At 42.7% G+C, this 23,090-nt stretch overlaps 1 protein-coding gene and 1 pseudogene across 1 annotated transcript; one reads left to right on the top strand and one right to left on the bottom strand.

Annotated features, from left to right (window-relative positions):
* Positions 1 to 8,123: 8,123 nt before the first annotated feature.
* Positions 8,124 to 9,369, top strand: LOC126788690 (transcription factor MYB60). The gene is made up of 3 exons (XM_050514709.1): positions 8,124 to 8,265; positions 8,367 to 8,496; positions 8,625 to 9,369. The coding sequence occupies exons 1-3, from the start codon at positions 8,133 to 8,135 to the stop codon at positions 9,367 to 9,369; spliced, it is 1,008 nt and encodes a 335-aa protein (XP_050370666.1). The 5' UTR covers positions 8,124 to 8,132.
* A 12,567-nt stretch (positions 9,370 to 21,936) lies between these two features.
* On the bottom strand, positions 21,937 to 22,583 carry LOC126804189 (uncharacterized; annotated as a pseudogene).
* Positions 22,584 to 23,090: the final 507 nt, after the last annotated feature.

The raw sequence follows: 23,090 nt of genomic DNA on the forward strand, positions 1-23,090 counted from the left end.
CAGTTTGTTCATTTCCTTTCTAAACCTTGTAGTTTCGAGTCAATAGGTGATCAACATGACGGGTTTGATGTGTTGGTTGCTTATTAACTTGAGGTACAACAAATATTACAGTTGCATTCTGGTTCTGAAAATGATACCGGGGTGTGACATAGTCCTTTTACTTACACTTCCACACTATATTTCTCGCTTCACATTGTGAAATCACCAAAAGTCCTTGCAATAAAGACACGAGAACCTAGTGACCGAGACAGTTCCTTCCTCAGCCGACAATCACTTGAAGAAGTCAGATCTAGTGCAAACTCATATCAAAACCTCACTTGTTGAATAGGCCGCGAGTTAGCACGCCCACAAACCAGAATGATGATTGTTTCTGAGTTCCTCGGCCCTCATCTTGGCTGGAGAGGATTTTTTGTCAAACAATATTCGTTCCTTTTAAAAATGTAAACATACAATATATATATATATATATATATATATATACATCACAACAACGTACACACCATCTTGCTAGCAAATTAATTCATATACATCAAAGTAGTGAGACATTATCTTTATTTCACTAATCGGATCACCAAAGGAGAAGAAGTTGGGCACACATGCTGTTAAACTACAACCCTTTGTTCCCAATGCATTGCCACCATTGCGAAGGGTAGACCTAATCTAAAGGGCAAAAAAACAAAGAGTAGTTTTTATGGCGGGCCAGTCTGAGCAATGAGAAAGAGCGTATGGTTCTTAATTGGTTTTGAGTCCAATTGTTGTCAACAATGGAGGCCAAAGTAAGATAGTTTTCTTGGAAAAAATAATTAGATTTTAACATTCATCTTTGTTGTTTGAGGTTGTGCTGAGTTTTTTTGTTAGCAAAGGTATTGATCTTAGTACTTGTCTACTTTCTATCGTAGGTTTAGATAGATTTTTTTCGGCATTCTGATGTAAGATGTCTTCTGCCCGTTGTTTAGCAATAAATTTAACCTTTTAGAAAAATCTATCCGTAATTATTCCGAAGTCCGAACTAAGCCTACTGTCACGAGCTTATTCTTTTGCTATGCTACTCGTGCGGCCTTAGCAACTCTCTTATGCTAAGTCAGCCTTACTCTCGCAATCGCCCGGCTAGAACAATTGAAAAGAGAAAGAGGATATTTCTAAAGAGAACTTATATTGAACAAGGAAAGAAAGCTTACAAGTATGCTTGATGGATTCTTGCTTGATGGATCAAATGAGAGGGGTGCCTTGCTATTTATAGGCCTCCTCATCCTACCTCTATAGTTCTAGAGAATTCTAGGACTATGTATAATGTAGATGACTCTAGAGAATTCTATACAAGTCCATACAACTCTAAGATGCACCTTGAGTATTCTAGAGACTTCTGGAGTGGTCTAGTTCCCTTAGCCTCTCTATGGTTCTAGAGAAATCTGGAGATGTCCCAAGACTTCCCCATTCTTCCAGAGACTTCTAATGCCTTCTAGGACCTTCAATGAACTTCCAAAGTGTTCTAAAGAGTTCCGCCATTTTCCGAATCCGTCTAGAATGCTCAAGTTTAACGGGATGTGACATTCTCCCCCACCAAATCCTGCGATGCCCTCATCGCGCTTCGTGGTATTGCTGGATTTTATCCTTAAACTGCCAAAGCGTATCCTCGGACTCCCAACTTGCTTCCATATCGGGCAAACCTCTCCACTTGATGGGGTACTCTTTGTAACTTGGCACACCTCGACGTCGAACGACCCGATCTGCGAGTACTTCATCGATTTCCTTATCGAAGTTGGTGATGACCACCGTAGGTGCCCGATGCGATATCCCCCTTGATGGGTCTTCCTCGTCCTCGTTGTAGGGGTTCAACATACTCACGTGGAAGACCGGATGTATCTTTAACTTGGGTGGGAGGTTGACCTTGTATGAAACTTTGTCTATGCGCTTTATAACTTCAAATTGCCCTTCATACTTGTGGATCAAGACCTTGTGCACCTTCCTAAAGGCCTTGACTTGCTGCGGCAAGAGTTTCATAAGTACAAGGTTGCCTTTCTTGAACTCGACATGCCTCCTCTTCTTGTTCGCCCACTTCTTCATTCTCTTGGCAGCCTTGTGCAATGCCGCTCGGGCTAACTCCACCTGCTCATGCCATGACTTGGCGAACTTGAACGCAGCTGGACTCTTCCCTTTATAGCGTGTGGCAAGGGATAGAGGTGTTGTGGGCTGCTGTCCCAACACAATCTCAAAAGGACTTTTGTTGGTGGCCTCGCTATGCTGCAGATTGTAGGAAAACTGCACCACATCTAGAAGCTTAGCCCAATCCTTTTGGTTGGCACTCACGTGGTGTCGTAAGTATAGCTCTAAGAGAGCATTGACACGCTCCGTCTGACTGTCGCTTTGTGGATGGAAGCTTGTTGAAAAATTCAAGTCTGACCCCAGCATCTTGAACAACTACGTTCAAAATCTCCCTGTGAAGCACAGTTCTCTATCGCTGACAATATTTCTTGGAACTCCCCAAAGATTAACTACATTGCGTAGGAATAGCCTTGCTATCTTCTCCTTTGTGCAGTTGGTTGATGCAGACATAAAGGTTGCATACTTGCTGAATCTGTCCACCATGACAATGAGGCTCCCAAACTCCTCGGACTTCGGTAGGCAAGTGATGAAGTCCATAGAGACATTCTCCCATGGTCTCTCGGGAATGGGCAAGGGGTGAAGCAAGCCCCCCAGCTGCTGCTGGACTACCTTGTCTTGTTGGCAAACTAGACACGTCCGTACATACTCTTCGACCCCGTCCCGCATCCTAGGCCAATAATACAAGGACTTTAACAAATCAAGTGTGCGTTTCATACCTGGGTGGCCGGCCCATTTGGAATCGTGGCATTCCTTGGTTAACTAAGGTAATGAGGCTTTGTGCTTGAGGGTCTACCCTTAGTCTCTCCTTGATCTTGCTTAGCAATGGACTAGTGACTTGCGAAATGCTCGCAAACTCCGCCTTGCAGCTTAGTGCATCCGCTACGACGTTCGCCTTCCCGGGCTTGTACTCCATGGTGTAGTCAAGCTCCGTCAAGAAGTCTTGTCACTTTGCTTGCTTTGGACTTAGCTTCTTTTGGGTTTGAAAGTAGCTTGTTGCTACATTGTTGGTCATGATCACGAACTTGGTCCCAAGCAAGTATGTCGCCACACTCGAAGGCAATGGATGATGGCACTCATCTCCTTCTCTTGCACGGTGTAGCGCCTCTCCGTATCATTGAGCTTCCGACTCTCATAAGCAATTGGATGTCCTTCTTGCATGAGTACTCCGCCAATGGCAAATTCGGAAGCATCGGTGTGCACCTCATATGGCTTGGCGTGGTCGGGTAGGCTAAGCACGAGCTCCTTGAATATTGCCTTCTTCAAGTCCTCAAAGGCTTCTTGGCACTCCGGTGTCCATTCACATGCCTTGTTCTTCTTGAGAAGGTCGGTTAATGGTGCAGCCCTCGCCGAGTATCCCTTGATAAAGCGGCGGTAATAATTAACTAGCCCAAGAAAAGATCTTAAGTCATGTACCTTGGTGGGTGGCTCCCGTTCTTGGATGGAATGCACCTTGCAATCCTCCATCATAAGCTTGCCGTCTTTGATCTTATGTCCCAAGAACGACACCTCCGGCTTAGCGAATGAGCATTTCTCCATCTTAATGTATAGCTGGTTCTCCCGCAATACCTTAAGCACTTCCCGCAAATGCTCTACATGCTCCTGTAAGGTCTTGTTATACACCACTATGTCGTCCAAGTAGACGACCACAAACCGATCAAGGTAGGGGTGGAATAACTTGTTCATCAAGGTGCAAAATGTCACCGGTGCATTAGTTAGACCAAAAGGCATAACTAAGAATTCATAAGAACCATACCTTGTGATGCATGAGGTCTTCGGCTCATCTCCTTCCGCAATGCGCACTTGGTAGTACCCCGAACGAAGGTCTAACTTAGAAAAATATCGTGCATGGCCGAATTGATCAAAGAGATCGGCAATGAGAGGGATATGGTATTTGTTCTTTACCGTGATCTTGTTGAGCGCCCTATAGTTGATGCACATGCGTAGAGATCCATCCTTCTTCTTTTGGAACAACACCGGGGCACCAAATGGGGATTTCGAAGGTCTAATGAACCCCGCGTCCAAAAGCTCCTTCAATTTCCTCCTTAGCTCCGCTAACTCTGGAGGTGTCATGCGGTATGCGCCCATGGCGGGTGGTTTGGTCCTTGGTTCCAACTCTATCTTATGGTCGATCTCTCTCCTTGGGGGTAGTCTCTTGGGCAGCTCCGCAGGTGATACATCCTTGAACTCCTCAAGAACTGCAGCTACCTCCTTGGGCATGTCATCTTGTGGCCTTGACTCCTCATCATCGAAGTCACTAAGGATGGCCAAGTAGCTCTCATCTTCCCTCTTGATGCCTTTTTTGAATTGCAATGCCGACAATACCTTGAAGTCTTTCTTTTCTCCTCGGGTTGATGGCACACCGCATGACCGCTCGCCATCCATTATGCATAAGCTATTGGCGAATGGCATCGGAAATGCCTTGACTTGATCATGGAACTCCGACCCCAAGACTACCTTGTAGTTATCAATCGGTACTATCAAGAAGTCTAGGCTTCCACACCAAGCTCCCACGCTTGTCTTGACTCCTCGAGCTACTCCTTGTATGGGGCGGGCAGGTGAGTTAACCGTCTTGATGGAACCCCCTCCATTGCTCGCCTTTAGTCCTAGCTTGTGTGCCTCCTCAATGGAAATGAAGTTGTGGGTTGCCCCCGTGTTGAGCATTTCCGTTGTTAGTTTCCCACTTATGTTGATATCTGTGAAGAACAAACCTTTGGATTGGACCTTGGGTGTAGAGCGGATTGCATTGAGAACCTGCAACGACCCCAAGTGTGCACCTTCATTGCCACCCTCGGCTTCACTCCCGCCTTGATGACATCCTAAGAGTGCGCTTAGTGCTCTCCTTTGTGGGCAATGCCTAGCCCAATGCGGACCATCACATAGGAAGCACTTGTTGTCATTTGGTTTGTCCGAGCTCCGCATGTCCCTTGACTTGCCTTTATCCTTGAATCTTTCCGAGTAGCTCTCACGGCAGGGCTCCTCCTTGCGTTGGATTTTGTTTCCCCCACCTTTGGCATAGCTGCTCTTCTTCTCTTTCGGCTTGATGGACTCTCTCGGACATGAGAAATAAACTAAACCCTCGGCCACGGCTATGGAAGTGGCAAGGTCTTGCACTCCTCGTCGCCGAAGCTCCGTCTTGGCCCATGATTGGAGACCATCCATGAAATTGAAGAGAGCATCCTTGTCGGATAGGTTGGGAATCTCAAGCATCAAGTTAGTGAAATCTCTAATGTAATCACGAATAGACCCCATGTGCTTGAGCCTTCGCAAGCGAGCTATTGCCTCATCCTCGGCATTCCGGGGATAAAATTGCTTCTTGAGCTCTTTAACAAAGTCATCAAAGGTAGAAATGGTGCACGTACCTCTTTCGACATCTCCTCGCCTTCTCCTCCACCATAACATGGCGGTGTCAGTGAGATAAAGATTCGCGGTTTTTATTTTGGCATCCTCCCCCATGATGCCTACAACCCCAAAGTATTGATCTAGCCCTCATAAGAAGTTGTCCACTTCTCGAGCGTTGCGCATCCCTCCGAAGCTCTTTGGCTTTGGCACCTTGATCCGCTTGGCTTCTACGCTGCTGCTGGTGCTAGCCCCCGCGTCTAGTGTGTGCTTGCATAGGGCAAGATCTGCCTGCATTGCCTCCATGTGTGCAGAATCTGCCTGCATCTCTTCCATGCGTGCAAGTATGCTATTATGCTCCCTTTCTTGCACTTCACGCATCCGGGCGAGTTCCCCCATGAACTCCTCATGCACCTTGTCTATCTCGCCCCGCAAGGACTCCTCTAGCTTGAGCATCATGCCCTTGATCGTAGTGTGGATTGCGGTGTCCTCCGCCTCCAAGTCTTCCACCTGGGCCCCTATGCCACTCATGCTCTCCTCCACTTGAGTTAGTCGTGAGTCGATTAAAGCTAACGCGTCCTTGAGCCGTTCCTTCTTTGGAACCGTCGGGTTGACAAGTTCTTCATGACCCTTCTCTTGCGTGTCGTCGGAAACACTACCAACAGGATTGCCATTCTTTGCCATTGTGTCGAGCTAGCCTCTTGATCGAACTTCGGCTCTAATACCAACTGTCACGAGCTTACTCTTTTGCTATGCTACTCGTGCGGCCTTAGCAACTCCCTAATACTAAGTCAGCCTTACTCTCGCAATCGCCCTACTAGAACAATTGAAAAGGCAAAGAGGATATCTCTAAAGAGAACTTATATTGAACAAGGAAAAAAAGCTTACAAGTATGCTTGAAAGCTTACGGTTAGCCGGCTTCCTAGGCGGCGCCTAGGCGGTTTCGAATTATTAAATATTTATTTATTTTTATACATATATTTAAACTATTTTAATGATTAAAAATATATAATGATGTTTAATATAAATTTTAAAAATACTTAAAATAGTCTAAATTCACATAACTTAAGTAGAAAGTCCATAAAAAATTCGTGAAGAAAAGATAAATAATGAAACAAATGCAATAATATTAAATCTCAATTTCTTTCTCTCCAAATTATTTCCTAACTCATTCAGTATCGGACTCAAACTTAATATTCATATTTTATTTTCTCTTCTTTTGTTGATAAGATTCAGTTTTCAAAAAATAGACAAGCAGTGAGAGCTGCGGTCTCTTTTAGTTTTTTCTTTAATGTCAAATGATAGTTGACCACCTTGGACTGATTAGACCGCCTAGGACTGATAGAATTGAATAAGGCCGACTAGGACCGCCTAGAACCGCCTAGGCGGCCGCCTAATTCACAAAACGCCACAGATGGCCGCCGAGGCAAAAAGCGTGGAGGTGGGTGACCTCCTAGTGCCTAGGCGGCCGCCTAGACTGCTTTTTAGAACACTGGTTCTAGAGAAATCTGGAGATGTCCCAAAACTTCCCCATTCTTCCGGAGACTTTTAACTTCTTCTAGGACTTTCAATGAACTTCTAAAGTGTTCTAAAAAGTTCCGCCATTTTCCGGATCCGTCTAGAATGCTCCAGTTTGGCGGGATGTGACACTACGTACACGTATCTGCTAAGGGGATCTATGCCATATATATACCTATTAATTAAGCCTCCGTACTCGCCGTTCATAAGTCCCATATCAAAGCATGCATCACAAAGTACGTACCCACATACAGATTAACAGATGGCATGTTGTCATGGTCTCATGGAGACGAGAAAGAGTATAATGGTTAATTACAGCCTCTGGGTTATGATAATATGATCTAATGTCGTCTCTTTTAGTTCTACATATATATACTTCAATCAGTTCAATGAGTTGTTGTCACTTGTGTAATGAAGCATTGGAGAGAGAGAGAGAGACCTTATTTATCACGTACTTAACCAGAAGTAAATTAAAGAGAGGGCATCGATGATCGATCACAGGAATAGAAATAAAGTGATCAGAGTGTGAAGTTTCCCATTTCTGGTGATGTATAGTGGCACGTGAGGATCGACTAAGATGGAAGTGAAAACTAAAACAGATATTATTAATCGACTTCGATTCCCTTCTGATGACTTTAATTTCACTAGTCTCGTACCCGTGCGATACACGTGTTTTAATCGCACGGAGTTGCAGAATTTTATTTGAAGTGTATTATTGAAATACAATTCTCTTTATGTAATGATGTTTCATACGAATGATAGTTGTGGTAAACCGATCAGTGAAATATTTGTATTTTTATATAATTGTCCTTCTTTTTGTGTGAGGATAAAATTTTGAAAGGAATATTTTGGGCAAAACATAATTTTGTGATTTTTAAAAAGTGTTGTCTTTATAATAGAAGAGATATCGAGTTTTGGTTGATTATTGAAAGCTAAAGTTAATAGAAAGAGTAAATGAGTCAGCAAGGTAGCCAGATCGATCATGAATATGAATCTGTAATCCATTTAATGTGAAATATAGTCTTGTTAGTTCCCCTGAAGCTACACTCAAGTGAGCATGTGATACATGGATGTACGTATATATATAAGTATGGCCTATGACAAACAGTATAATTCGAAAAGTTGAGACTTGAGAGTAGCTACGTACGAAGAGGAGGAGGTCGAGAGAGGAGGAGATGGGAAGGCCTCCTTGCTGTGAGAAGGTTGGCATCAAGAAAGGTCCATGGACACCTGAGGAGGATATCATTCTTGTTTCTTACATCCAAGAACATGGTCCAGGCAATTGGAGAGCAGTCCCAACCAACACTGGTAATTTAATTATCTACTATGTATTAGTATTATATATTGTACGTAATTAAATTTTTCTGGGATGGTTGAAGTTTAATTTGCTGGCTGGATTGAATTGAAAGGGTTGTTGAGGTGCAGCAAGAGTTGCAGGCTCAGATGGACTAACTATCTCAGACCAGGAATCAAGAGAGGAAACTTCACGCCTCATGAAGAAGGGATGATAGTTCATTTACAAGCTTTATTGGGCAACAAGTAATCACCAAATACTACTCTTATATGTATCTGAAATATTTCTGAATTATTTTGGTTTTCTTCACTTAATTTCAGTCAAGTTATCTATTTATCTTAGTAAGCATCATTTTAATGATTATGACTTATAGATGGGCAGCTATAGCTTCTTACCTCCCACAAAGAACAGACAATGATATAAAGAATTACTGGAACACCCACTTGAAAAAGAAGCTCAAGAAGATTCAATCAGCTGCTGATCATCTTCAGTATCCTCAGGCTCACAATAATATATTGGGATCTTCTATGTCAGACTCCACCGTAAGTAACTCTAATCACAGGAATAATGTTAATGACATCACAAGCCATGCCTCAACAGCAACAACTCTCAGTCTCAGGTCCAGAAACCAGTCATCCTCCTCCTCCGGGGGCATATATGCCTCCAGCACCAAGAACATTTCGCGACTCCTTGAAGGATGGATGAGAACCTCCCCAAAGAGTAGTAACGCTAACCTTGTACCCAAACCATCTCAACATCATGAAGAAAACCCAAAAGGTGGCCACGACCAAGATGAAGGCTGTGATCATGATCTTCTATCTAATGAAGCATTCGAATCGATTTTTTCCTTTGACAACTTGAATAATGTTAATCCTGCCTCCTGGGACAGGTCTAGTACTACTAATTGTGAGTCGAGTTCTATCAAGCAGGTGCTTCAAACACACAGTGGTATCACAGCTGGCATTCAAAGCGAGAAAGATACGCACATCACCAGAGCCTGTGAAGGCAGCAACACTCCTCCATTATCATTTCTTGAGAAATGGCTTCTGGATGAAAGTGCTGCTGGACAAGTATTAGAGGATCGAATGATGGAGCTGTCTCCAATTTCCTTGGTGTAAGCTAACCTAGCCATGGTCTGTAACACAGAAGAAAATTAAGGAAGTGTCTAATTGATCCCTTTAGGGTTTTTTATTCTTTAATTTCTGCTGAGCTTTCAAAAAGTTGAAATCTCTTAAATAATTTGCTAATGTGTAACTTTGTTCAAACAATCAAGAAGTTGAATGGATTATTTGAAGTAATTAAGTCCAATTTTGTTCTTTAATTAGGGTTTATATTAAATGTCCTATATACCAATTAGTAATCGGTATATTACAAGTAATCAAATTCCAGTTCAAGTTTATGTATTTCTCAATGGTAATTGGAAGGTCAATATATAATTCCCATGTTTCAAAAGGCTCTTACGCGTGCGATTCCTGATTGTGAAATTTATGGCAATCGAGAGAATCGAACACTGCTAATTCTAGTCTTAACCTTCATATCTTGAGCCATCCACCCCGGGACACCGTCATCTCGTTAAGCTCTACTCGTGATGGTTCATTTAATTTGATTGCTTTAGAAGCTGTTGTATTTAACATTATAGTCAGAATAGTGAGACTCAATTTGGTATTGAGTTTTGAGCAAAATAAACACTTAAAGCAGATGGGAACTTGCTTATTTTAAACTGAGTTAATATATTTTTGAGTTTTTTTTTTCACTTCCATCTTAAACTGTGCCTGAAACAGACACCTAAATATTTTCAGTTTCTAAATTTAAATGAAACTTTATAAATCATCCCTTACATCTTCCAATGGTCATTATTTTCCTCAGAGTACATGCTTATTATATATGAGTCCCGGTACTGAAATCATACATGGTAAAAGGAAAAGAAATAAATATACAAGTAAATGAGATGGAGAATGTCACGGTTGTCTTGACTCTTGACATCTAAATGAGGTAATTGGTTAACCTACTTTGAGGGAAAAATTATCGCAAAAATAAAAACATGTGAGCATGCTTCACCTTTCGGTGCCCAAAAATTGAATACCATGCAAAATCAATTAAAAAGCTATCCGCCTTTCCCTTCACAAGACAAAAGGTTTCGACTCCAATCTCATGTCTATTTCCTTTTCTAAACGGCCACCTTCATCTTGAGGTCAACCCACATGTTCACAATGTCTTTTCTAAAAGCATTTTTCATAAAGTTATTGACAGGACCAAAATTTGGTTTTACTTATCACCAAGAAAGAGCCAAGAGAACATCATAACAAAACTATCATCAGAACCAGCAACACAAATATACAATTATAGATGCATGAAATTTAATGAAATAAATCATCTTTATTAAATGATTAAATCGACCAAAAGCCCGACAAAATTGCACACGTGGCCCAAAAGTCAACAAAGTTGGTGCGGATCCGAATAAAACTCATGTCAGCACATAAATGGATGATCGTAATTGAAGCTACGTGATTCCGACTTAAATCAAAAATTAAATGTCATTTACGATTTAAAATGGTAATCGGACATTTGATTAAATTAATAAATTCTTTAACGGTTATAATTAAGTTAATTATTTTCTATTTAATTTAGTTATGAGAATAACTAATTTTAAATTAATCGGAAAATACATATTGATTTAATTATACAATTAAAGAAATTTATTATTTTAGTGTCATTAAAATATTCTACAAAATATAAACTTTGACACTATAAATACCCCTTTCAACATGAAGAGAGGGGATTGGAGAAGAAGAGAGGAAATCACTTGAGTAAGATCACTCTCGACAAATCCCGAAGTCTCCTAAGTCCACGAAGAATCATCAAGCTGTCAAGTCGATCGATCTTCATCAAATCCAAACTCAAATCCACGAAGAATCATCAAGTTGTCAAGTCGATTGTTCTTCATCATCAAATCCAAATTCAAGTCCACGAAGAATCATCAAGCGGCCAAATCGCTCGTTCTTCATCAAATCCAAATCCAAAATCAAGTCCACGAAGAATCATCAAGCGGTCAAATCGCTCATTCTTCATCAAATCCAAATCCAAATCCAAATCCAAATCAAACTCAAATTCTCAAGATCAAGTGTACATCACTCTTGAGCCAAGTCATATACGGAGATAGAATCAGAGGAGTTCACAAAGATTGTAACTCCGCGCTTGAAATTCAATAAATCACATTTTATTTGTACACGTGTCTGCATTCTCTTATTGGTTTTCAGATTCGCGTTCTACAAATTGGCACGCCCAGTGGGACATTATTGGCCTATCATCTCCTTCTCTGAAGAAATCTTTCGTTTGTGCGATGGATTCCAAGAACAACCAAGCCGTTCCTTGAAGAAATCCAAGTCCACAACCGCGAGATCATATGGAGAGGTCGAACCGGTCAAGAAATCCAAACAAGCATTCTCCAAATCAAAGAGTGAACCGATTTCCCTTGTCACCCAGAGCGTGGCTAGAGCTCAACCCACAACATTTTTGGTGCTTGCTAGCAAGCCTCGTCAACCAGTCATCACCTTGGAGAGCTTGGGAGCAATAAGCGTGCATCTCAAAGTGGGAAGGAGCAAGTGTCAAAGGAGAAGGAGCCAAAGGAGCAATCTCCTCTGTCCGTTCATAGTGATGGCCCTATCCTGGAAGACTTTTTCTCTGATGATGAATCAACCACGACATCATACCATGGAAGTCCCAAAGAAGATGGCGATAAACTTTCATCCTATGCCGCATGAATCCTCTTCTGACAATGCGCAGGTCTTGGTGACGGGAGCATCCACAATCGAGGAACAACTTTCCAATCTGTTGGAGATGGTTGAAAAGCTCATCCGAACGGTTGAAGAAAAGTTGTGCAAATCGCTGAGCTCTATAGCAAGTTGGAAGATCAAAATGATGAGAACTCCACCAAAGGGTCGCCTGGTAGGAGCAAAGTAAATGAAAAGGGAGAAACGTCCAAGAACGATGGCGACTCGCTTGGTTCCTTATCACTCCATCAATTGCAGGACATCATCACCAACTCAATTCGGGCTCAATATGGAGGTCCTTATCGTGACTCCATCACTTACTCCAAACCTTACACGAAGAGGATCGACAGCTTAAGGATGTCGTGGGGTATCAACCACCAAATTTCCAAAAATTTGAAGGTAAAGTAAACCCAAAGCAACATGTTGCCCACTTTGTGGAGACTTGCAGTAACGCCGGGACAGAAGGCGATCACGTTGTCAAGCAGTTTGTTCGCTCGTTGAAGGGAAATGCCTTAGAATGGAATACAAACTTAGAGCCAGAGTATGTTGACAATTGGAACCAAATGGAGCGCGAGTTCCTTAATCGATTCTATATTACAAGGCGGACAGTGAGCATGATGGAGCTAACTAACACAAAGCAACGGAAGGATGAACCCGCGATCGGCTGCATCAATAGATGGCGCTCACTTAGCCTTGATTGCAAGGATCGACTGTCAGAGGTGTCAGCCATTGAAATGTGCATCCAAGGCATGCACTTTGATTTGCTATACATCTTGCAAGGAATTAAGCCTCGTTCTTTCGAAGAGTTGGCTACTCGAGCCCACGACATTAAGCTAAGCTTGGCAAGTCATAAGGGAAAGAATGAAACTCTGGTCGACCAACGAAAAGACAAAGCCTTCGGAAGCAGATTTGACAAGGTTGTGAAGAAGCCTTCCAAAGAATCAATGGTCATCAATACTGCACCGGTTAAGATCTCTACGCGGGATAAGAAAGAGTTCAATAAGGTGGAACCTCTTCGAACCTACGATAGAAGTAAACGCACGTTGAAGGAGATAGAGCGAAAGACGTACCCGTTCCCAGACTCTGATGTGGCGGGCATGTTAGAGGATCTGCTCGAAAACAAGATAATAGAGCTTCCGGAGTGCAAACGTCCAGAAGAAATGCATCGAGTCAACGATCCGAAGTATTACAAATATCATCGCCTCGTTAGTCACGCTATAGAGAAGTGCTTTATTCTCAAGGATTTGATAATGAACCTCGCCAAGCAAGGGAAGATTGAGCTGGACGTTGACGACATTGCTGAAGTCAATTGCACTACCGTAACATTCGGGTCGTTCGAGCCGGTTCCACTCCCTTTTTCACCCGATGAAAGCACCGTTCTGTTTCACAAAGGAGGCGTGTGAACATAAGAAGACCAAAGAAGTTAAAGAATGTCCTGCTTCCACACCTATCCTTCAAGTTGCCTCTAATGTCGATGATGAAGGATGGGTATTGGTCACTCGCAGAAGAACTCGCAAAGGTATGATGCCAAACTCACCGGTTGCCCGACCAAGTCATAAGAAATCACCTCCCCAAATGCAGGATAATGGACGAGGACGTTTTGAGATGAAAGTTGTTCCATATTTGTGGAAGCCTCTTCGCCGGAACTTCTCAAAAGAACACTTGCCGACAAAACAACCGAATGTCACTTCAATGGCCACAAGTTGTGAAGTTAGCTCCAAAGAAGACGGGAAGCCTGAAGCAAGAGAAACAGGTGCAAGTCAAGTGTTAAAGAAGAATGAGGTGTTGAAACAATTGGAGAGTCTACCTTTCCAACTTAGCCTCTCTGACTTAATGCAATTGCCAAAATCAACGAGATGCGCACTTGTGGAGTTGCTCATTGATGTAGGAAAACACTCCACAAACATGAAGGAATGTGGCGCGTGTGATGCATATTGTGATACCATTCACTTCACAGATGATGACCTCCAATTGGGCTCTAAGCCACATAATTGGCCTCTTTTTGTGACAGGGTACATGCGAGAGCGGAAGTTGAATTGCATGCTCATAGACGGAGGGTCAGCAGTAAATATCATGCCCAAGTCAACCATGTCTCAACTCGGCATCAACGTTGATGAATTATCGAGGAGTCGTCTCATGATTTAAGGTTTCAACCAAGGAGGACAAAGAGCGATAGGGATGATCAGACTAGACATGGATATCGGAGAGCTAAAATCAAACTCCTTATTCCATGTCATCGATGCGAAGACCTCATACAACTTGTTGTTGGGACGACCATGGGTACATGAAAATGGCATCGTGCCATCCACTTTACACCAATGCTTCAAGTTCTATCGCGGAGGTGTGAAAACCGTGGTAGGAGATACCAAACCTTTCACATAAGCCGAATCATATTTTGCAGATTCTAAATTCTACACAGATGAGGAGTCAATAAAGGCGCTAAAGTTAAGGAGAATGATGTCAAATCAAAAGACATTGAGCTTCACGGTGAAGTGTCGCAAAAAGTCTCATCTGAAGTGGCAACATCGTCTGGAGAAAGAAAAGTCAGCCATGCCTTTCCGAAGTCTAGACGAAGGGAGGGGGAGTCTCCATTTGTGGGAACAAAGTCACAAGAGTTCCCACGAAGACTAGAAGAGGATGATGTGAAATTTTTGAGAGAGGAATCAACATTACCATTAATAAAGGTGAGTAACCGAAATCTCACAAAGCAGCCATTAAAAGGGTTTGTCAAACCAATTCAAGGTAAGACGGAACATGGATCGCTGCCCAAGAAAAGAACAAGTGAAGGGTTCGATCCTAATGCATACAAGCTGATAGAAAAGGCCGGATACAACTTTGATTCATCAAGCAAGAAGGACGACCAAGCTGCAGAAAAGATGGCGCATGAGCTCGATGAGCCACAAAAGAAGTTAAGAGAGCAAGGGGCAATAGTTGATTCTTCTAAAGCTAGTCTCGGTTTCACTTCGAGCAAGCCAATCAGAATTTCAGGAAGAAGAAGGGCGGGGCGAGCCAACGTGTAACATATCAGTGCCGAGGTAGTTGAAGAGAAGAGTCAAGAGGTTCAGTCAACCCCTCGCATTTCGTCGTTCGATCGCATTCGTCCAAATTCCCGAAGAGCAACATCTGGACGTATTAAAGGATCAATCACAAGGGTGTCGACTTTTAATCGTGTGAACATGATAGCAAGTAGAGGTTCAGTCTTCAATCGCATCGGTAGTACAACCACTCGGACTTCTGTATTCAAAAGGATGTCAAGTTCAGACAAAGATCAGAAAAAGTCAAACCTCATTCCGCGAAAGCCTGTGTTGGAAATGATCCAGGCATCTAAGGAACGACAGATATGCAAGAGGAAAACAACTTGTGGTCAAGCGGAGAGCAAGGAAATCCGAAGTCTTATCCCGTCACGCATGAAGAGGCATTGTGTGTTGGAAGTGGATTCCACGGATCAACTCAAAGTGAAGCAACATACCATCATATTCACTGGCCAAAAAGGAGATAGCAGCCTCGATAATGACGGTGATGATGACATTCTCCAAACCTCTTATCATGTTACGGTGACAGAGGCAGATGCCGTAGAGGAAGACGATCATGAAGATTTTGAAATTGAAGTAGACGAAGCTCCTCCAGAACTTGAAGACGGGGGGGGGGGGGGGGGGGGGGGCAAGCCACTATGACGAACTTAAGAAGATTAACTTGGGAACAGAGGAAGATCCAAGACCTATTTTTGTGAGTGCGTCTTTAAGTTCTGAAGAAGAAAGAGAATATCTTGATTTGTTACTCGAGTACAAAGATGTCTTTGCTTGGACGTACAAAGAAATGACTGACCTGGATCCAAAGGTAGCAGTTCATCGACTTGCTGTCAAACCGAAGGCTCGGCTAACCAAGCAAACACAAAGACGCTTTCGAACATAACTTATTCCTCAAATTGAAGGAGAGGTTGATAAGTTGATTGCCGCAGGCTTCATTAGAGAGGTTCAGTATCCCAAATGGATCGCAAACATCATTCCGGTCAAGAAGAAGAACGGGCAAATCCGCGTTTGTGTAGATTTTCGTGACTTAAATGAGGCATGTCCAAAAGATGATTTCGCTCTGCCAATCATAGAGCTCATGGTAGATGCGACAACCGGGCATAAGGTTTTGTCATTCATGGACGGATCATCAGGTTATAACCAGATAAGGATGGCCTTAGAATATGAGGAACTCACTGCATTTCGAACTCCCAAAGGAATTTATTGCTATAAGGTCATGCCATTCGGATTAAAAAATGCCGGTGCGACGTACCAACGCGCTATGCATAAAATTTTCGGTGACATGCTGCACAAGTATGTAGAATGTTATGTTGATGATTTGGTTGTTAAAACAAAGAAAATAAGTGATCACCTGCAAGATCTACGAAGAGTGTTCGACAGGTTACGCAAGTACCAGTTAAAAATGAATCCTTTGAAATGTGCATTCGGCGTCAGTTCTGGAAAATTTATTGGATTCATCGTGAAGCACCGAGGCATCGAGGTAGACCAATCCAAAATTAAAGCCATCCAGGAAATGCCAGAGCCAAGAAATTTGCGCTAGTTGAAAAGCCTCCAATGACGACTTGCCTTCATCAGACGATTCATATCGAACCTGGCGGGTCGCTGCCAACCATTCAGTCGACTCATGAAGAAAGATGTTCCATTTGTATGGGATGAAGCTTGTCGCAATGCCTTTGAGAGCATAAAGAAATACATGGCGAATACTCCGGTGTTGGGTGCACCTATCGCTGGGAAACCTCTTATCCTTTACATCGCGGCTCAAGAAAATGAAGCCAAAAAGGAGAAAGCCTTGTACTACTTAAGTCGGACTCTCACTGGACCTGAGCTGAATTATCCGCCGATAGAGAAGATGTGTCTTACACTCGTCTTCGCCATTCAAAAGTTGAGGCATTACATGCAAGTTTACACAATGCACTTGGTGGCGCGAGCCGACCAGTTAACTTCATATTATCTAAACCAGTTCTAACCGGACGCATGGCTAAGTTGGCGTTACTATTAAACCAATACGACATCGTATATGTGCCCGTTAAAGCAGTGAAAGGACAGGCGTTGGCCGACTTCTTGGCAGACCACCATATTCCAGCGGATTGGGAAATCTCAGATGAATTCTCGGACGAGGAAGTCTTCCTTGCAGAGGTCCTCCCTACTTGGAAAATGTTTTTCGATGGCTCATCTAGGGCAAACGGAGCAGGGGCTTATTCTTTCACTCTTGGGGAATTGTGCTCCAACAATGTCGCAGAGTATCAAGCCTTGATCATGGGATTGCAAAGAGCGTTAGAAATTGAAATCCAAAGTCTTGAAGTGTATGGAGACTCGAAGTTGGTGATTGATCAACTGCTCACTAATTACGAGGTCAAGAAGGAAGATTTGGTACCTTATTTCCAACTCATCACACAACTCTTGAAGGGCTTTGATAATGTTACACTTATACATGTGCCACGGAAAGAAAGTCAAATGGCAGACGCATTGGCAAACTTGGCGGCGACCTGGGCATTGTTTGGAGACGAAATTTTGGACATCCCAATTTGCCAAAGGTGGGTCGTGACAACAAAACCTTCACTCCAGCGTGCCAGTTCTCATGTAGTGTCAGTTCACACCATTGATGTTGAAGACTGGAGGCATCCTTTTATCGACAATCTTGAGCACAACAAGCTTCCCGAAGATTCGAAGCAAAGGTGGAGCATCAAGCGACGAGCACCGCGCTTCCTCTACTACAAAGAAACTTTATATTGGAGGTCGTTTGATGGAGTACTCCTTCGATGCTTGAGAAAAGACAAAGCGGTCAAAGCCATGGAAGAGGTTCATTCTGGAGTGTGTGGAGCACATCAGTCAGGACCAAAGTTACATTTCCGAGTAAGACGACTAGGGTATTATTGGCCTGCCATGGTCAAAGATTGTATGGAGTATGCACAAAAATGCCAAGCTTGTCAGTTTCATGCCAACTTCATTCATCAGCCACCTGAGCCGTTGCATCTGACAATTGCTTCGCACCCGTTCGATGTCTGGGGAATGGATGCAATCGGACCCATCACTCCGAAATCATCGGCTGGTCATATGTACATTCTGGCAGCCACAGATTCGTTCTCAAAGTGGGCAGAAGCAATACCGCTGAAAGAAATAAAGAAAGAAAATGTTGTGGACTTCATTACTGGAAGCATTATACAACGCTATGGTATACCGCGATGCATCATCACGGACAACGCCAAGTACTTCTCGAATACCGCAACAGAAAATTTTAGCAAGAAATTTCACTTCAAGCTTCACTTCTCTTCGATGTATAATGCTCCGGCAAATGGATTGGCAGAAGCATTCAATAAAACGCTATGTAACATTTTGAAGAAAACTGTCAGCAAGAAGCAGAGGGATTGGCATGAGAAATTGGGCGAAGCTCTCTAGGCTTACAGAACGACGTATCGGACAGCCACAAATGCTACACCTTATTCTCTTGTCTACGGTGTCGAAGCCGTGTTACCATTAGAGAAAAAAATCCCGTCATTGAGAATCGCTTTACAAGAAGGTCTCACAAATGAAGAAAATGTCAAGTTGCGCCTGCAAGAATTAGAAGCTTTGGACGAGAAGAGGCTTGATGCACAACAACACTTGAAATGCTACCAAGCTCGGATGTCACACACCTTCAACAAAGGTGTTCGACCACGGTCATTTCAAGTTGATGATTTAGTTCTTGCTGTTCGAAGACCCATCATTATGACGCATAAGTCTGGCTCCAAATTCAAGTCAAAGTGGGATGGTTCTTACGTCGTCAGAGAAGTTTACACCAATGGAGCTTACAAAATTATGGTGGAAGACGGTTTGAGGATCGGTCCCATCAACGGCAAGTTCTTGAAGAAGTACCATGCTTGAAAATGTCAAAGTATGCTCCAAGTCTGCACGAGTTTAAATTGCACAAGACACCAAAAAAAACAAAGTATGCTCCAAGTTTGCACGAGCCTAAACTGCATAAGACAAAAAAACAAAAAAATAAAAAAAATGCTCCAAGTCTACACGAGCCTAAACTGCATAAGACAAGAAAAAAGAAAAAAAACCATTGAACTACGTGATGACTTAATTCCTTCTTTAAAAGGATACGTAGGCAGCTTGAGAATAACAACCTTAAGTTCAGTCACATCAAAAAAAAAAAAGGGTTTGATTGAAAAAAAAAGAGACAGGAGCAAATCCTGATCATTCAAGTCAGTTGTCACATCCAGGTCAAACCTTTGAAGCTGCTCCGACGCTCTTAAATCCCTGTTGCAGTCTGTTCTGGAATCTCTCGGATTTGGGATCTCTTCTTTGACTTCAAGTTGCTCCGACGTTCTTCAAAGCTGGCTCTCTGTTCTTGAATCTATCAGATTTGGCACTTCTTTTTTGACTTGAAGCTGCTCTGACGTTCTTCAAAACTGGCTCGAATCTCTCGAATTTGGCACTTCTTCTTTAACTTGAAGCTGCTCCGACGTTCTACAAATCTTCTGTTGTAAATCAACAAGTCTTGCATCGTGAAGAAAACTCTTGAAAGCCGCCATGGTGAATGTGATGCGTAAAGCCTAACACGCTTTTGTTAACTGCTGTCAAGTCTATGAAATGAGAGCAGTCAAGCGATTAGGTCGTTTACGTTCTTTAAACTCTTGAAAGCCGCCATGGTGAATGTGATACGTAAAGCCTAACATGCTTTTATTGAGTGCTGTCAAGTCTATGAATTGAGAGCAGTCAAGCGATTAGGTCGTTTACGTTCTTCAAATCCGTCGGAGATCAACGCGTTTCGAAAGAAGTCGAATGACTGGATTGACCGCGACTCTCAGATTGTTGTCAAAATCTTAAAAAAAATCATACCATGATTTAAAAAAAGTCTAAAAAAAAGAGTAAAAAAAATCAAAAAAAAAATGTCAAAAAAAAAGTCCATAAAAAAAAGAGTCAAAATCAGTCAATGAAAAAAAAAGGTCAAAATCAGCCAAAAAAAAGGGTCAAAAGCAGTCAAAGAAAAAAAAGGGTTTCACTTAAGCATGACCGCACCCAATCAATGAATGATTCAAATCATTCAATATTACCACACCCGCGGCATATTCATTCAAGACTCATGTTCATTTAATCTTCAACCCCGGGTTTTTAGTATGCAAGACCAATGGAACACGTATCAAGGAGACTATGGATGTGCAAAGAGTCCCAAGTCCAGTAGAGTATTCACCATGAGAAATACTGGTTCTGGTCTTTTCAGCCGCAACAATAAAAGTGAAGCTACAGCCGAGGTGTTCATGGGATCCGAAACTAACAGCCTTTCACCGGATTTTAGAATCATCATCGCCTTTAGCAGCCGAGTTGAATACATGAGCCTCTCAATCAACTTGTTCTTCCTCTCCTCATAAGTGAGCTTCTTCAAGTTGAACCTCTTGTGCTGCTTTGGCTCCGGCTTGGCAGTCTTCTTCTCTAGAGGATCGTCCCACTTGCTGCATTCGTACTCCTCGTCCATCTCGAGCTTCTTGAGAGTGCGGCGGGCGAGGAGGAGGCCGGTGTTGTAGGCGGCGGCGTAGTTGGTGAGGCTGACGTTGAGGCCGTAGCGGGGGAGCTCATGAGAATAGGTGGAGGCGAGGACGAGGTCGCCGGAGATGGTGGCGGAGATGATCTGAGCGACGATGTCCTTGTTGGTGAAGTGGATGACGAAGTGAACCGAAGGTTGTTTCCGGAGGCGAAAATGCAATATCAGGAACTCGTGTACTGCATGGGGACGCTGCAGGCTTTCATTTGCCATTATATGGTGAAAGAAGAAGAACAAGTTTTTCCATTGCTCCTGCAGCAATTCTCTCTTAAGGAGCAAGCTACACTTGTGTGGCAGTTCATGTGTAGTATGTCCTTAGTGCTGCTGGAGGATCTTCTTCCATGGATGATCTCGTCTCTCCGAATTGATGAAAAAGAGGAAGTCATACATTGCATAATTGAGATTGTACCTGACGAAAAAACATCTCCAAGAGGTGGTAAGCTCGTGGCTGGCTATCAAGGGCCAAGCTCGACACACTGGTGATGATGAATCTGCATATATGAAAAAGTTACTCAAGTCTCATTCCCCTAAGAGGTTCTTTGAAGAAAATTGGAGTTGCATGAAGGAAGACATAATCCAAACCGATACTGGATACAATCAAGTTGATGGGCTTCACCTTTGGCATGGTGCCATAAAAAAAAATCTAGAAAAAAATGACGGAAGAGCTTGCACAGTCACAAAGGCACATTTTAGCGCTTCAAGAGGAAATTGAAGAGCTGGAGCGTGAAAACTGTCTGCGTAGCCAACAGGAATCAATGTTGAAGACTGCGCTTTGCAACATGGAAAGATCACAAAAAAAGGAGGTGTGGTAGCATGCATTATATACTGGTTTTAAGCTCTTCCATGTGAAGAACAACATGCTTCTAATATATCATTGATAAAAGCACTGAAAATGGAAATCATTCTTAGAGCACTAATTCAAAAATGTTGTTTCCACTACAAAAGATGCTTCCTTTCCAGAGCACTAATCCACACCACCTTTAGACAGCCTGTCCCAAACTCCATCTTTTGTGTAAAGGATAAAGCACAAGTTCATAAAGCACCAGTGCAATTGAGGAGCTTGGTTCGGCACAAGATATTGAAGGTGTGATCAGAGTTGGAAAACTGTATGTTGTACAAACAAGACCCCATATGTGATTTTTCTTTTTTATTCTTGGATTCTTTTATAGGATTTTTAGTATAGACTATCCAACTGCGAAGAAGAAGGAGAAGAGGAGAAACAAATAATAAGGACTTGTGAGAAACTTGCATCCATTTGTATTTGACAAGGTGGTCTAGTTTACATGAGACAATGAGCAATATGTCCATTGATTTTACTAGAACCCCGTAACTCTAGGATGTCATTTTATCATCGTGCATTCCTCAGCAGTTGATAGTAAACCCCGAAAGATCCATCCAAACTTCATTCTTTATCCAAGGCTGCTCATAAGAAGTTTCAAGTTCTTCATTAATGTCATCATCCTTACCGAACTCTAGAAACTTTCTGACCGCTATGCAGTGGCTTCTCCGCTTATCTAACTGCAAGTTCAGTTCAGTGAAAGGCTGCGGTGGTGTTCTTTCGAATTTGGCAGGCAGATACAACCTTAATAATACTCAGGTCCATGAACAGATGGCACAATGCTTGTTAACACCGGAGCCGTGACGGTAATCTGAGACGAGTTCAGGTTGTCACCATGAATGTACTGATACAACCTGTGAAAAGCAGAAGTGAGAAGAAAACATGGGATCAACTAACAAAAGAAAACGTAAAACGGAGTTGGAGAACCTGTGAAAGCCATCTTTAGTGTTTTTTTTTTTTCGAATGAAGTTGTTTCTCGGACTTGAACTGACATCCATGAGAATTCTCTATAGAGCCTGACCTTAAAATCCGACTTTGAAAGCACCACTGTGTATTGAGGCGACTCAACAGATTCACCAGAGAGTTCAACTATACAACCACAGAGGTAGCATATTGCTATGGTCATCATGAGTAGCCTCTCCATTATTTGATAATTAGTGGTATGTCCCATGAATGGACTTTTGCGTCTATAAGTAGCCGACCAAGGCAAATCTTATTTTGTGATCAACTAGTGGGTGACTGAAGTCAGTGGCTTTAGTTCCACCACCATTTAAAAAAAAAAGAGGGCAAGATATGCTTATGTATGAACTGCTGGCATTTCGTCATCGGAAGGAAGAACCGCTGGCATTTCCATAGTTGTACCACACAGAAGGAACAAAGAGGGGTGGATGACATAGCTCCAAAGAAAAACAAATGGAGTTACCTAGCTGCACTATACCATGGTTAGTGCTTAAGCGTGACACAAACTGAAACTTCAGAGCATGCATGCCTTGATGTTGCATACTTCAAGCTGCGCTTTTGGCACGTGACGACGACATGTCTGCAGCACGACTTGAAGTGGGGCATTTTGTAGACACATGAAATTTAATGAAGTAAATCATCTTCATTAAATGATTAAATCGACCAAGAGCCCGACAAAATTGCACACGTGGCCCAAAAGTCAACAAAATTGGTGCGG

The sequence above is a fragment of the Argentina anserina genome, chromosome 1 (assembly GCF_933775445.1).
Source record: "Argentina anserina chromosome 1, drPotAnse1.1, whole genome shotgun sequence".
In the NCBI taxonomy this organism is placed as follows: domain Eukaryota; kingdom Viridiplantae; phylum Streptophyta; class Magnoliopsida; order Rosales; family Rosaceae; genus Argentina; species Argentina anserina.

Excerpts from the sequence above, each read along its gene's own strand:
- LOC126788690 (XM_050514709.1), top strand. The coding sequence starts at position 8,133 with ATGGGAAGGCCTCCTTGCTGTGAGAAGGTTGGCATCAAGAAAGGTCCA. Across the intron at positions 8,266-8,366 it reads AGCAGTCCCAACCAACACTG|GGTTGTTGAGGTGCAGCAAG; the intron begins GTAATTTAATTA and ends TTGAATTGAAAG. Across the intron at positions 8,497-8,624 it reads CAAGCTTTATTGGGCAACAA|ATGGGCAGCTATAGCTTCTT; the intron begins GTAATCACCAAA and ends TATGACTTATAG.